We start from the raw sequence: 15,744 nt of genomic DNA, 5'->3' as shown, positions 1-15,744 counted from the left end.
GATGCTAAACCACCACATCTCTGCATAACAGAAGCTGGCTGGAGTTAATACTGCCCCTTTTGCGCAGAACAGATGATAGTGGCATCCCTGGGTATCACTGTTGCACAGCCAGATGTCCTGTAAGTACTTCTGAGACTGTCCAAGCAGGGAAGCCTGTTGGTTACAGTCTCTTTGGATAAATTGTTAGGTTACAAGCTTTTCCTGCCTTGCAAAACCTTTGAAACTGAATCCAGAGAGGCCTGGCAAATGTTCATGATTTCTGATATATCAGAAAATAAATATTCTGTATGTCCTTGTGCTCTGTCTTGAGTTAAGCAGTGTCCTTAGCAGTAATTACAGCTGATTCAAACTTACTATTTAAGGTGTGGTGCATGCAAAGTAACATGTGGCTCTGAATCCTGGTAAGATGATCTAAAAATCTGAGTTTTGGCTGCCTTGTAACAAAAGGACTGAATGAGTTATAGAGCACTCCATCCCAGATGCTGGAAAATGTTCAACACTTCCTTTCAATACCAAATAATAACCTTTGAGAAATCACATTAAGGCAGTCCTCTACTCAGAGACTTAAGGAAGTATGGGAGAACAAGAGCTTAATGCCTTTGTAGTGCTGACTGTGCTTCTTTGTGTGTCCTTTGTTACTGAGGTGGTCACAATTCTCCAGTGCCTTCACTGACAGAAGGCCGATTGTATCTTCAGAAAGAAAAAAAAAAAGGGGAGGGGGGGGGACACCTGAACATCTCTAATTTATGTTTCTGGGTAACCAACTCAAATCCTGTTATCTCTTGCAGTTCCTGCCTGCTCCGTTCTTGTAAACAATGTTCTCATAAATACGAATGTACTCTGACTACTTCCTAGCAGTTAACATAGAAGAGGTAACTGTAGAGTTATTCATAGAGCCTTAGCTCTTCCTTTAATATGCTCTTGGTTGAGACAAAAGCAAACCCAAAAGATAGGATGTGTTTCAGAAAAAAATAACTGCGTATAGTCTGAGGTCTGTGTTTACATGCTTGCTTACTTACACAGATTAGCATATAATCTGTCTGACTAGGAACTACAGTGTTAATAAATTAAAGTATGAATTTTAATGATGTACAACAAATGCATGCCAGCTCTCACTGTCTTCAGTACAATTGTATAGTGCTGGATTTATAGTGCTGGTTGTGTTGCAATGACAGTACCCCAGTATCTCCTTGAAGTTCAGTTTAGCTCCATTTTAACACAGTTTTTGCCAGTGACATGTAAAACAAACAAACAAAACATTTGACGGTGTGGCGCTGATAACTTAATTGCTGAAAGTGAGAAAAACTATAAAAAAAAAAAGTTGAGGAAATGCATTAATGGGTTCTTTCAGACGGCTCATGGCAACTACAGTCTACTGAGACAGACAGATGACCAAACATTTAGGCATAAACATATGGTAATGTATTAAAATGTTCTAAATTTTGACAACACACACATGCACGTATGGACATCCCTGCTCCTCCCTCTAAATCCACATAATTGAAAAGCCTATTCATGTCATCTAATTTTTATCATAGATTACATTATTTTTTTCCAGCTGGAATTTGTTAGATTGGTCTTCTGCCTAGCTTCATTTAACTGTTAGCGTGTAAAGGGTGAATAAAAATTCAAGTTGATTTCTTTATGTATAAAAAGTGCTATAATTTAGCTCTACCATAGAACTGACAGACTTAAGGGGGGAAAAAAAAAAAAGAAACACTTTTATCACTTTTATTCCAACATTTAATATTTCTGCCAGTAAGTAACCATGTCAAGAATTCCATAGCTAAGGTCTAAAATTAATTGCTATAAATTTAAACCTTATGTAGTAGATACTGAAGTTTAAAGTTGAAGATTCAAACCATTCACCAGCTTGTGCAATCTACAGGAACAATTACCTTCTGTTTCTGCATGAAGCAGACAAATATATGTAAAATTAACCTTTTATATTTTCTTTCCTTTAATATTTTACCATAGTTTTATCTCTTATTCCATTTGTGTCTTTTACTTAGTAAAAATACTGGTGCTTGCCCTTCAGTAGCTTTCAGTATTTCTTCCCAAATACAGGCAAGATCCAGTTGAAATCCAAATAATATCAATACTGTTATATGGGGATATAAAGGATAAAGGATATTATATATTATATAGGATATATAGTATATAGGATATTATATATTATATAGGATACATTCCAGAATGATTTAGAAGCCTTCTTCACTAGGAGCAGGATTTTTTAATGTGTAAGAGCATATAGGCAATGAACTTTCTGATACAGAGAATATTTCCTATCATTCTGAATTGAAAGAGTCACGATATCAAAATTACCCAAATTCCAAACTCTATTCATTTTTTAAAAACAGTTGTGTTTTGAAACTGTAACATGTATGAAGAAACAGTACATTACAACAGTATTTCATATTATGCAAAATTGGCATAAACCTATCAAATATTCTCTTCTAATAAAATAACACTTGGCACCCAGTAGAACCTTTCTATAACTATTTTTGATAGGCTCTGTTGGTGAGAGATTTGCATAAAAGTGGTTGTAAGTTTAAACATGCCTAGTGTAACAATTTCTTTTAATTCCTTTGTGTACATCCTACACCCTTTTTGGAACACCCGTCACTGAGAACGGGTAAGTGAATGGTAGGACCTGTGCTTATTTATCTGTTTTATACTCGTACTCTAGCACATCTGTAGCTTTTCTGAAAAAGTGCACGTTACTTACCATATTTTCAGCTGCTTGACAGTATTTAGGAAAAATTTATTATTTCAGTGTTTCATGGAACCTAAAATGTTTTTATGATTATGTTAGTAGGGCATACCAGCTGTAGTTTGGCTACAAGAATGTATTTTCCAATATGTTTTTCTCTCATAGTTAGATCATTCTATTTTTTTTAACTTAATTAACATGGAAGTTTGAGTATTTTAGCTTTCTGATGATTAGCATTTTGCTACATTAGAGAATGAACTGTATTTTAACTGTGACAATAAACCAAACCTGTTACGAAACCAAGGCTGAAGGCCAAGTGCTTCCAGTCTCTAGAGATGGTGCGATTTTAGATTAGCAGAGTACATCACGATGCTCTTATGGCTTTTATGGAATGGTTTCAAGTCTTTCAAAAGTGGTTTCAGGCACCTGTTAAATCACTTTACTGCCTGATTTCTGGCAGTTTGGTCTCTCAGTCATACCTGCCCAGTTGTTGCAAAGCAGTAACGTATTACCTACTTCCTTGACATCCTATTGTCATTTTGCAATAAATCAAATAAATCAGGCTGCTGTTTCATCTTAAAAATCAAGAAGTGTCTCTTTCTCCAATGTTTGTATCTCCTATTTTGCACTAAAGGCTCACCACTGTTACCAGAGAGAAACAATAGATAAGTATCACTGAAAGGAGTTACGAATATCTGTAGGAAAAGAACGGTATTTGACAGTTAAAATTTGGCATTTATTTTTAAATAAATCCCTTTCATATGGAACTGCATATTTTTATAAGAAAAAACAAGCAAGAGTGTGAAGGGAATCAGAAAAGTATTAGAAAAAATAGATTATTTTTTGGGGGGTCAAAATTCTACATATCAGGAATATATATATATATACACACACATATTCAGTGGATGACAGCAGAAATGGATGAAGGTGAAGAAAAAAGGATCTGATTGTAAATCAGCATTATTCCTGTATTATTCTGTGATAATAAGAGTTTCAGAAACACAAAACATACTACCTTTATAGTTACTCTAACGCACTGATTTCACATATTTTAGAATATAAAAGATAGGAATCTTTTCTGTTAATGTGACCCAATACTTTAAAGATCAAGTGTTAGACCTCTACTAGAGCCTTGCTGACATAATACTGGTGGTGTATATAGATCTGCGGGAGGCGCTGGTCTGCTGTTCTCCTTACTGCTGTCATATGCAGCGTCATTTTGTTCACTGGGGTTTGAAGAGGTACAAGTAGGCTGATCAGTCTCTTTGAGGTGACACTACAGAAGAAACTCCTCTTGCTGGGATTTGTTTCCTTCCTTATTAAAACAGATAAACATTTTAAAAATGCAGAGGGAAAACAACTGTCCTGGACAAGGATTTATATTGTTCATTTTAACGGTTTGTAATGGCTTCTGGGTTTGTCTATATGGTCATTTTTTCTAATCTTATCCCTTCATTTAGACTGCACTTCTCTGAACTTTAGCATGTACATATGTTAAGGTAAATGGAACTACTCAAGTGATAAATTTGCTATATGACTACAGGTTATCATTAATGTTGTAATTCGCATATGTTCCAGCTTCGTCAATCCTTAAAAGAGAGAAGAGGAAGAGAACAAAAAATGTCCATTTTAACTGTGTTACTGTGTATTACTTCACGAGAAGGCAAGGCTTCACCAGTGTTCCTAGCCAAGGAGGAAGCACACTGGGAATGTCCACTCGCCACAACAGTGTGCGCCAGTACACGCTTGGAGAGTTTGCAATGGAACAGGAGAGGCTTCACCGGGAGATGCTAAGAGAGCATCTAAGGGAGGAAAAACTCAATTCTCTAAAATTAAAGGTAAAAATTCTTTGATTTTGATCCCTGCCCTTATGTATTTCCATGAACAGTGTCAGAGTGATATGGGCATGATGTGAATGCTTTAATCAAAACCCCTTCCTTGCTTTCCAGTCTGATTTCAATGGAAACAATTGCATTTTTTCTTTTTTGTTAGATATTATGAAGTGCTGATGTGGTTCTAAAGTACTAATGTGTACCTTAAAGTGCTTTACGAGAATATGGTTGTGTACTCTCTGTTTTCTCACAGAGAAGATGACAAAGGCAGATAGACAGTGGAACTTAGCCTCGGACAGGGTATCCAGCAGAGTCTGGAAGTGCCAGGAAGTGAACAAGTCCTCTGAGCCCTTGCACAGTGCCCTGTTAGAGAAAGCAATGGTAACATCCTAAGTACTGAAAACAAAACACCTTATTTTCTTGGACAACTTGACCAAATTTGGTAACAGCAATACAGAATAAGTTGTGTTTTTTTTTTTTTAATGTACCAATTTATACAATCATGCATCTTTAATACTTTACCAAAAGTTGTCTGTGTTAAAGAAACATCAGACAAATTAACCCGCTATATCTGTTTAGCTAGTCAGAACAAATCTTAGCTATAGTTTTAAAGCTATCTTTTTTTAATTTAGCAGAGCAGAGGAAGCAAATTGTATAGGAAAACAAAAAGAATAGGAGAAGAGAGAAGGGGATTGCAGTCTTGGAAGCGTCCCTTCTGCCTCTCTAAAACTGGTGGCAAAAGCTCCATTTTTGTTACGTTGTTTAGTAAATAAAAAAAACTTCCTATATGATAGCTTGTGTTTTGGGCTTGTTTTCAGATGAATTCTGTAATTAAAAGTGAACAATATCAACAATTGTAGCCAAACTGCTGTGCTCCACAGCTTCTCCTTCTCCTTTTCCTTCTCTGATACCATTATCTCTATTTAAGGTACTACTACATATGCATAAAGCAAACTGGCACCTTCCCCGTTTAAGAAATCCCACAGTACTTTTCCACTAGAATGAACTTTGTTCATAAGTTTTATGTCTGAATACCTGAATAAGTACATACGACCCTTACTGTTGTAATTACTTTTTTCAGTATTTTTTCTTATTTGAACTGTGAAACATTCTGAGATAGTTCATAACGTTTGAACTGTCATAATGAAAACAAATATAAAACCACTCAGGACAAAGGTAAATTAAAGATGGGTATTTGGACAGGCTGGAAACAAAAGGATAGAGTTAGTGATTTATCATAAATAGAGATTATACCTCTAAACATCTCGCATCACAGAATCTTCAGAGCATCAAGTGTGAATTGAGCTGTAACTGTGTAGATCCCTTGGCTGACTTCCAGGAAGAGCTGTTTTGCTATTCACGTGATTTCTAAATGAGCACAAAAAGGAAAGGCTGTAGATTTCTAAGGTGATAATGTCAGTGATATAATGAAAACCTACTAATCAGTATATGAATGTAAATTATTGTTCATCTGCACAGAAAAATGAGGAAAATTAGAAACTGAAGCACAGCAAAGTTTCTTCAAAAAAGGCTTTCTGTTTGAAAACAAATAAGCAAACAGTAACGTTTTCAGTGTTTTTTTTAGCCTGTTTTCAATTTCAGTTTCCCTGTTTAATTTTTTTCAATAGGATTGAAATAAGAAACCCATAGGTAGAAAGCATTCTCTCTTATAGAATTTGATGAAAAGAAAAGAAGTACAGGAATATATGGGAACTGAGTCTTCATAATATTAGGTGTACTGCTTATGTTTTTACTTGCTAAAAGTAAAGAGCCAAATAAGAAATTTCTGTTAATTAAAAGCAGATAAAGACTTTAAAATCATCTTCAAGTCATTTTAGCCATTTAGCACTAACACTTTGGTGTAAACACTGCTGACAGTGGCATAAACACTGTTAGCAGCAGAGTGTGAAAATTCTAATGGCAGTCTGTGCATAAAAGCCATCTTGTCAAGATGAAAGGTACAAGGTAGGCTTTACTTAAATACGTTGTCATTTGAAGAAACATTAGGAGTAAACACAACAGATTAGCTGCACTAGTCCTTATTGCTAACTCATAATGTCTCTTCAGATTAAGATATTTTGGAATTGTTAGCATGAGACTCATGCTGTTAAGGCTCCTGGGTCTGTGGACCAACAGACAAATCGGTGCAGATTGTTCTTATTCTGAAAACAAGACAAATGCAAATGTAAAATGATGTGGGTTTGCCTCTGAACAGAATTACTCTAGAACCTTTTAATTTTTTATTTTTATTTTTTTTAAGTTGTGTAGAAAGCGTTCTAGCCCTTTTTCTATCTTTTTCTCTCTATCAGGTGTTAGGGAATGTGTCTGAAACGTATTGTCAAGAAATGGTGAAATGTTGAGTAGCTTCTATGAAAAATCTATGCCATTTCACCATTTTCTATAAGCTAGGTAAATTTATGAAACCTAAATGTGATTACGGTGGTGCATGTGGAAGCATATATGCTTAATGATTTCTAAGAAAAGAAACTTGTAGTACACTGTAAGTAACTGCTTTAGACATACGAGAATTAACTGAATTTATTCAAGTTGATCATGGTACTGTCAGTAATTGGTAAATTAGTTTTAATCTTAGGGCAGAATATTCAGATTTCAATTTTGTAGTCCTGTCTAGGAACATGCGGAAGCCTTTAACTTACTCAGTTCATGTAGCTGGACAGTAAAAATGGAAGACAGTAGTGGTAACAGACAAAATTATAATGAATAGATAGTTCACTTTTTCTATGGTGAACTGCAGGAGAAACTAAAAATACATTTTCTGTGTTGACTTCCTTTGTCTTGGCTTCCTACCATAAGAAATAGCTTCCAGCTAGAGCAAGCAAAAGCATCTAACCTAATTTTTTCACGTTTTACAGAGTTGAGGTGATTTTCACCCAGAAACCTCATGTATTCATTGGCTGGTGCCTTATCCCATTGTTATGGCATTAACCTTTAGCTTTATGTGAGAAATTTTACTCATCTACATATCTAGTTTAATTCAGATAAGCAATATTATGACAAGAGAACATAACATTGTCCTGAAGTTTTGAATTGAAAAATATATTTGATGGTTCTTGATAATTTTCACTCTGTAGTTGCCCAATTACTTGTTTAAGAGATGGTCAAAGCTTTCCATTTCATTAATTCATTTGTTCTTTGCATGACAAAATTGAGAAAAAAAAATCAGAGGAGACAAGAATAGCATCCAGCAAACGAGTCAAAAGGAGCTAAGGTGCTTTGAAATTACAGACTGCTGTCTTATCTCACTGGATGCCCACACATTTGACTTTACAGTCTGCAGAATGCCTAAAGCATTCAGCGCCTGGCTGGCTTTCACTCGTAAATGCTCTACTGCTATGTAGCGAAACAGTTCAGATTTGCAGGAGGAGGGGGAGAAGTATGTGACAGGCTTGGCACGATTCTGTAGGTGCCTTTTGTAAACTGAGCAGTTACAGCATTTGCCTCATAGGTAAGACACCAGAAAGTTGATTTGTATTAAACAATTATTGAATAAAATAAAAAAATAATTACCAAAGCAGGGATTAGAATTCTTCCCCAGTTTCAAATTTAAATTATGATAAGACAATTGACCAGCTCAAGGACTGGTTTGATCCATGTATATTTAAAACCGGAGAAGTCAGAATTCTTAGGTAGGCCATTCTTCTATTAAATGAAAAAAAAAAAAGCAACATAAATACATTGTACTTAGTTGTACCTAGGTAATAGAAGAAAAGGAAAAAAAATTAAAACATCAAGGCTGCCATTCTAGATTTGAACATTCAGCCTGAATTGCATGTAATGAGGGTTATTCCCACCCACTGGCTTTAGACAGCTAATTCAAGATGCTCTGAGGATATACCTGTTTTTCACTGTAAAGTACACAGAAAAAGGAAAACTTCCAATGTTGTCTTTTCTACCTCATTGAACTAATATATTGAAGTACCTTATGTAAATAAACTCTCCATTGCCCCAGGGCCACATAGAATTGATTAGGGTGCTGTTACCCCTCTTTTCCTGGCCATAGTAATATAAAGTAAGTGTGAAGTAATGTAGGTAGAAAAGGGCAAAATTAAGTGACTTCTGGGTTTAAAATTAATTATCAGCTCAAGCAAAATACAGGTATGTGCTCAAACAGTTCAGTGGAAAGACTACTGTTTGACCTCAGCTGTACAAACAGCAAACAACTTGTCATGCTCCATGAGGAACAGGATAGAGTACATGAAATGCATTGTTTTGGAGATGTGACACGTCCTAACCTGAAATAGCATTAGTAGTATAACTGCTATCTCAAAATGGCTATTGAAGAATTTCAAAGAGCCCAGAGACAGGAACTAAAACAAATTAAGGGCTTCAAGAATTATCCTATGAAGAGATATGGAAAAGACTAGAATTTTAGAAAGGCATGAGATGTGGCAAACTACAATATATAATAAAGGATATAAAAGCAGATATGAAATTGGAAGTTTAGAAAAAAACTAGCTTTAGGGCAAACGTGAACTAAAAATGTGAATTAACTTGTGAATTACAGTGTGAACTGCCTTTTCACCCCATCTGTAATTGTATTATGGAACTTTTACTGGCATTCGTGGAGATCAGAACAAAGGGTGAAATGCAATAGGCTTTGTTGTTTTTTTTAACAGATGTCTTTCCACATTCATAGTTCATTACATTTATTTACATGTATAACAACTATATGCAAGGATAGCTTAAGCACTTTGTTATTTGTTCTTTGTAACAGATGACAAAGAATGGTACAGTGGAATCTGAAGAGGCGAATACCCTGACACTGGATGACATTTCTGATGATGATATTGATCTAGACAACACTGAAGTAGATGAGTACTTCTTTCTACAACCCCTGCCGACAAAAAAGCGAAGGGCACTGCTACGAGCTTCTGGAGTGAAGAAGATTGATGTGGAAGAAAAACATGAGCTGCGAGCCATCCGGCTGTCCAGAGAGGATTGTGGCTGTGACTGCCGTGTGTTTTGTGATCCAGAAACTTGCACTTGCAGTCTTGCAGGCATAAAATGTCAGGTAAATGTCTATATTATTGTCAATATTTAAATAGCAAGGGGAGGGGGGAGAAGTGCTTGTACTTTTTGTTCTTGTTAATGTGGTAAGTACTGGGAGCTTATTAAGTGAATTGTTAAACAATAACACTTGTGGATCTCAAACTAGTTTAAGTCTCAGATTTAAGAGTTCAGAGTGTGCAATACAAATTATCTCCTTAAACACATTTATTTTATGATCCTTTAGGCACATACATTGTTCAATATTTTTTGTTCATACACAAATATTCTGCTCCTCATGTTCCCTTTGCCCTTTATCTAAACATGCAAATGGAAACAACAGAAAGATCAGTAGCCTGCAGATTTCACAAGGGTATGTAGCTTTTGTTTGAGAGACAATTCACATGCTGTCCAAATGTGAATTATAGTCCAAACTCAATAAGAAGCAATATATGACACTGTGGTACTGTTCTTTATTTAACATGCATGCATGAAAAACTGCATGTAGGCAATGAAACGTATATCTGCTAACCTAGCAGGTAGTTATTCTCTCCGCAGACTGAAATGGTATTGCATATTGTACATTTACACGATGTTCTATGTACAACTGTAAATGTCTCAAAATGCTTCCTAAAAGATGTCTGCTAATTTTCCTGAGTTAGTATGCAGCCAAGCTGATTTCTTCCTAAATGCATTTTTTCATTATTTCTTAAATCCAAGCTAAATTTTCACTGCTATTCTAAATAATATATTCTCTTTGCTACTTCTGTTTTCATCTTCACATATGGAGAAGATGTACTAGTTTGCTTTACATGGCTTTCCTCTGCATCACATTTGATATACTGTAGAGTAGATGAAAATCATAGACCTTAAGCTATCTAATTCAACTACCTGATCTGTGGATTCAGTCACATTTTTACATACTTAAGATGGATATTATTGGACGTATAAGTTCTGCCTACAGTCCGTTGCGTGTAAAATATTGCATCTACAATTGAGTGAATATTTTTTAAAATATAATAGAGTTTCTATTCCTGCTTTCTGTGGCCAGGTGCGCCCTATTGGCAACTTTATAACATTTTTTATAGATAATGCATTTTATTTCAATAGATCTGTAGTTTCCATGATTTTTATCAGAATTTTAAGACTTTTCTGGGTAATACTTTTGCCTGGATTTGAGCACGACATTATGTAACGCTGTAGCAGCTCCATAAATAGAAAAATAACCAATTTTTTGTTCCACTATGTAAAACTCTACCCACAAATTGGAAACGTTTTTTTCCTACTATGCAACATTGGTAAACATCAGTCCCTTACGTTTTCAGCAGTATTTCTAAATTCCAGGGTTAACCCTCTGAATTACTTTTAGTTATGATTATTCTTACAAGTAGTTGTCAGGTGACTCCCACTTGAATCCCACTTCACTGCTGTGTTTCTTTAGGCTGTCTAGGTTATGTCGTATCACCAGGTTTATGCTAAGTATTGTTAATCTGTATTCTTTTTTTTAAAAGGTGGATCGTATGTCTTTTCCATGCGGTTGCACTAAAGAAGGGTGTAGCAATACAGCAGGTAGAATTGAATTTAATCCTATCCGTGTACGGACTCACTTTTTGCACACAATAATGAAACTCGAATTGGAGAAAAATAGAGAGCAGCAAGTTCCAGCACTAAATGGCTGCCACAGTGAGATAAGTGCACACACTAGTTCTATGAGTCCAGGACCCCATCCGGTTGAATATTCAATTGCAGAAAATTTTGAGATTGAAACTGAACCTCAGGCTGCAGTTATGCATTCTCAGTCAGCCGAGGACTTGGACTGCCCTGGGGAAGAGGAGGAAGAGGAAGATGGGAGTAGCTTTTGTAGTGGAGTTACAGATTCTAGCACTCAGAGTTTAGCCCCTAGTGAATCAGATGATGATGAAGAGGAAGAGGAAGATGAGGAAGATGATGAGGAAGAAAAAGCAGATGATTTTGTAGAAAGCATGGGCTCCCATGCTGATATGGTGCCTCTTCCTTCTGTCCTTTGCTACTCTGATGGAACTGCTGTGCATGAAAACCACTCTAAAAACGCCTCATACTATACTAACTCTTCAAATCTGTATTACCAAATAGAGAACCACGTTGCTGGCACTGCTAACCAGATTGGTGAGACTTACTCAGAAAGGGATGCTGTAAAGAATGGTAGTCTTTCTCTGGTGCCTTACAACATGACTTCAGAACAGTTTGTTGACTACACACGGCAATCAGAGGAAACTTTTAGCAGCCCTCATTACCCTTCTGCAAACCCCTCAGTGATTGTTTGCTGCTCATCTTCTGAAGGTGATAGCAGTGCTCCATGTAACAGTTTATACACTGAGCATAGGCCAAGTCACTCTCAAGTGGAATTTCACTCATACTTGAAAGGTCCTTCTCAAGATGGATTTGTTTCAGCTTTGAATGGCGAGAGTCATGTACAAGAGCACCCTGCTGAGAATTCACTAAACCTCCCAGAAAGGAGCAGACTGCACGAAGAGTGCATCAAATCACCAGTGGTAGAAACGGTACCTGTTTAATATTAAAATTCTTCTAGGACTGACTTCCTGTATTGAAATGCACTCAAATTGGATTTCCTAGAATCTTACTTTTTTTAAGAGGTAGAAAACACTTGGACTGTCGTCAGTGTTCCAGACAGATTTTGTTTTCTCAAGCTACATTGGCAGTGGCATTGCACAAAGTCAGTTTGTAATGTAAAGATTAAAAAAAAAAAAAAAAAAGCCAACAAAGAAACAAACACATCAAACTGTCTTTTGATAAAAATAGAACACGTAAGTAAAAAAAAAAACCACACCCAACATATTTCACAGTAGCCTACCTGTCAAAGTATGTGAAACCTGCCAAGCTATCTGAATCAAAGCTTCATGTTTCTGATTGTCGGGCCTGTGCAAGATTGTTAAAAATGATACTTTGAAATAATCATGTTTAGAGTCCTAATTTTCAACATATCTGAAAAGATGGTAAGTTTAATGTAAGTAATTACTGTACAAAAAGGTTTTAATTGTTCCGTATTCTATGTATTTTATTTATGGTAGTTTAGTACTCATGTTTTGATAAAAATGAACAGCATGTTCATTTGAACAGAAGATCCATAACTAGTAACAAAGAGCATGTCCAATTTTCATCTGGAGTACCATGTATTCTTCCTTTTTTAAAAATACTATTTCTGATAAATTATCTTGAAATGCATTTTTAGAGTACTATTTTCTCTTTTTACTGTTCTTGACCAACAGAGGAGTCAGAAAGGGGGCATTTGTATCTTTTAGGAAGGTGAATGGTAGACAATCCTCCATCAAAATTAAAATCAGTGGCATTTCCAGAACTAGCACTCCCCCTCCCCAAAGAATGATCTTGTATATAATGGCAAAGCAGTAGCTTAAGCTTGCACAGCACCTTTTAACCCAACAAACATTCTGATACTTATGCACTTTAGTGCCATTTTGCAGTACTATATTAACTGTGGGAACTGTGAACTATTTTGGAGAAATGCCATAGCTCCAGACTCTGAGGTATACGTAAGATCTCCAAAATCATTGTAGAAAATGTTTTCCCAAGTCAATTTATGAATATGCTAGTAAGTAATTTTAAAAAAGCAGAGTCTTGCTGATCACAGTTTAAATGAAGCATGGAAAGTAATGTGGAAGTGTCTAGATTTTCCTGTTAAGCAGTTTTTTATGAAATGAGAAGGTTTTTGTGGACTTCTGATTGTATCCCAGATTTCCAGAGTCACTCAGTCTAATTAGGAACCAATACATTCAATGAGGCTATTTCAACATAGCTTCAGAGATTTTTTATCTGCTGAAGTTTCCAAGCAGAATAACATGCTCATCATAAGGATATCCATTAACTTCTACTCCATTTGTTTTAAAATTACATGGAAATTAAAATACCTACTGTATTTTACAGTCTTTAGTTTATTAACATTGCTTTCTTCAAGAAATGGATGTTATAAAAGCCTATTTTTTCTATACACTGATAATTCTCTACTGCCTTATTTTGATTTCAGAAGCTATTTTAGTAATTTCTTCTAATACTGAAATTTCATTATACACCAGGTAGGTTGCAATGTAGATCTGTCATGTTAGCCAAAATAAGGATTGGCATCTTAGTTTTTACCAGTGTCAAATCTAGATAGCAGTATGCATGTAAACACAGCGTATATTTTAGCTCTGTAACGTTGACTGTTTTGGTTAGAAGATCTTTACAACATCATGTATAGTACTCCAGTAGAAAAATTGCCAGATTTAAAATATGCTTTTTAAAAAATAAGCTTAGCAATGTTTTTAATAAGATCTGAGTATCTCATTTATTGAGATCAGTGATTTCTGATTTTTATTTTTACACTAAATTAGCAAAATATTTTTACTCCATGTAGTAGCTGGAAAGTTTTTTTATTTGTTTCCACAAGACACCCTCTATTGTTCCATGTCCCTAGTTCTCTAGGGACTGAATTCCACATTAACAACAGACTCCATCTCCTGGGAAAGTGCAGTGATGTTAATTAACTGGCTCAGCAGGCCCTGCTCCTCCCAGTCGCAGAACACCCTAATCCCTTTCTGTACAGGCTGAGTAGCCAGGTAAAATGCATGTGTTTGCCACTTCCATATAGCACATACCCATCTTTATTTTTAAAGGAAAACACTTTAGCTTATAAAAAGTTTTGCATGCAAGAATAAGAATGGTTCTGGTTAAGTTATTCTGCAAGCAAACATAACAAGTCTTGTTGTATGTAGGTATCTTGCATTAACAGCAGGCTTAAATCTGGCAATCTCACTCAACACCAGCAGCAAAAGCACAAATCCCTTCTTGAGCTGGGAGAATAGCTGTGACTCAATAACAGCTTTTTACCTTCAGAGTGTGTTGGCTACTGGAGAATCATGCACACTTTACCAGGGTATTACTCTCAGGGGAAAGTTAAATGAAATATTTTTGTTTCATTATTCACCCCCTTACTGAGCAATAAGAAATTATTTTCTTGGCCCCTATGCTTTCAAATGATAAATACCTTTAATAATATTAGCAAGCACAGTAAGTGATTAACTTTATAAAATACATCTCAGCTAGCTTTAAGATACTGAGATGCTAGTTCAGTATTATCTCTTGGCAAAATCTTCAGTCCCCAGGCCTCCTTAATATTAACATCTGTGTACATTTCTGAGTATACTTAGATGTATATGTTTCTAGGGGCACTGGGTGAATACAGCTAAATTCTCTAAAGCTTGCAGCATAGGATAACAAGTAGCTTATAATAGATAGGATAAAAGCAGAGCAACTATGAAGGAACATTTGTTACATTATTTTCCCTTGCTTAAAAGTACCTAATTCCTGGGAGTTGCAAAATAAAATGTGCAGGATAAAGATTTATTTTGAAAAAATATTCTTAACTACCTGGTGATAACGTAGAACGCATAACTCTTCTTTTGATCTACTGTTTTGTGATCAAGATTCAGTCTCAGGGTACAAACTAAAGAAATCTTGTTTAGTTCTTGCAACAAGTTAAGAAGTCAAGTCTGTTGGTAATTCATGGAGATACCCTGGTAGCTATACTAAGAATATCAACAAGCCTTCTAAAAGAGATGAACTCGTACTATGGGGGAGAAAAAAAAAACAAACAACAACAACAACCAAACAACAACAAAAAACAACTAACCAACAACAAACAAAAACAAATATATTTTTTTCCAGTATAGTTCAACCTGTTCCCCAAACTACAAACTAGCAAAATATTATGCTAAACCCTTTTTGATCATTTGTAAGTTGACTAGAGTGAAAAAAAAAAAAGTCACAGCCCTGCCCAAAACAGGTAAGCTAATTTAACTGTGAAATCTAGTGTAGGCTGTAGAAATCCGGTGACAGTTAAGGTTCCTATCTCTTGATTTTCATGTATTGTTTAGAAGACCAAAGTACTCTTCACGTAGGGAAAAACAAATTTAAATCGTGGGCTGGAGAATTTTCTAGTCTTATATTCTGGGCTAGTACATAATTACATATGCTGCGTCCCATTTCCCAGTTAGTTAACATTAATGTTGATAACAAGGTCCTATCATTTTGGGCAAGCTTATTTCTATGTGATAAAAGTATTATGTTATTAAGTGATAAACAGCAGTGTTTGCTTCTATATAGATATGGCATATCATTTGTGGAAATGTTTACTTTACT

General features: G+C 35.5%; 2 protein-coding genes across 15 annotated transcripts in view; one reads left to right on the top strand and one right to left on the bottom strand.

Annotated features, from left to right (window-relative positions):
* The window catches only part of CSRNP3 (cysteine and serine rich nuclear protein 3), a 104,870-nt gene that overhangs the window by 80,066 nt on the left and 9,060 nt on the right, over positions 1 to 15,744 (top strand). For 12 of the 14 annotated variants that reach the window (XM_048061455.2, XM_013171388.3, XM_013171390.3 and 9 more), the window contains 3 exons: positions 4,292 to 4,551; positions 9,281 to 9,577; positions 11,064 to 12,092. In XM_048061455.2, coding sequence (XP_047917412.1) covers positions 4,292 to 4,551; positions 9,281 to 9,577; positions 11,064 to 12,092 — 1,586 coding nt within the window. Of the gene's footprint in view, positions 1 to 4,291; positions 4,552 to 9,280; positions 9,578 to 11,063; positions 12,546 to 15,744 lie in introns of all 14 variants that reach the window. The other 2 variants (XM_066999746.1, XM_066999744.1) reach the window with 1 other exon arrangement.
* Positions 1,718 to 15,744, bottom strand: part of GALNT3 (polypeptide N-acetylgalactosaminyltransferase 3) — a 44,097-nt gene continuing 30,070 nt past the window's right edge. The window contains exons 16-19 of the transcript XR_010832448.1: positions 8,074 to 8,205; positions 5,800 to 5,913; positions 4,749 to 4,908; positions 1,718 to 4,028 (exon numbers count right to left, since the gene is read on the bottom strand). The gene's annotated coding sequence lies outside the window, so the exon portion shown is untranslated. The remainder of the gene's footprint in view (positions 4,029 to 4,748; positions 4,909 to 5,799; positions 5,914 to 8,073; positions 8,206 to 15,744) is intronic.

Source organism: Anser cygnoides, chromosome 6, assembly GCF_040182565.1.
Source record: "Anser cygnoides isolate HZ-2024a breed goose chromosome 6, Taihu_goose_T2T_genome, whole genome shotgun sequence".
In the NCBI taxonomy this organism is placed as follows: Eukaryota; Metazoa; Chordata; class Aves; order Anseriformes; family Anatidae; genus Anser; species Anser cygnoides.
This window is presented reverse-complemented; position numbering and strand designations above follow the sequence as displayed.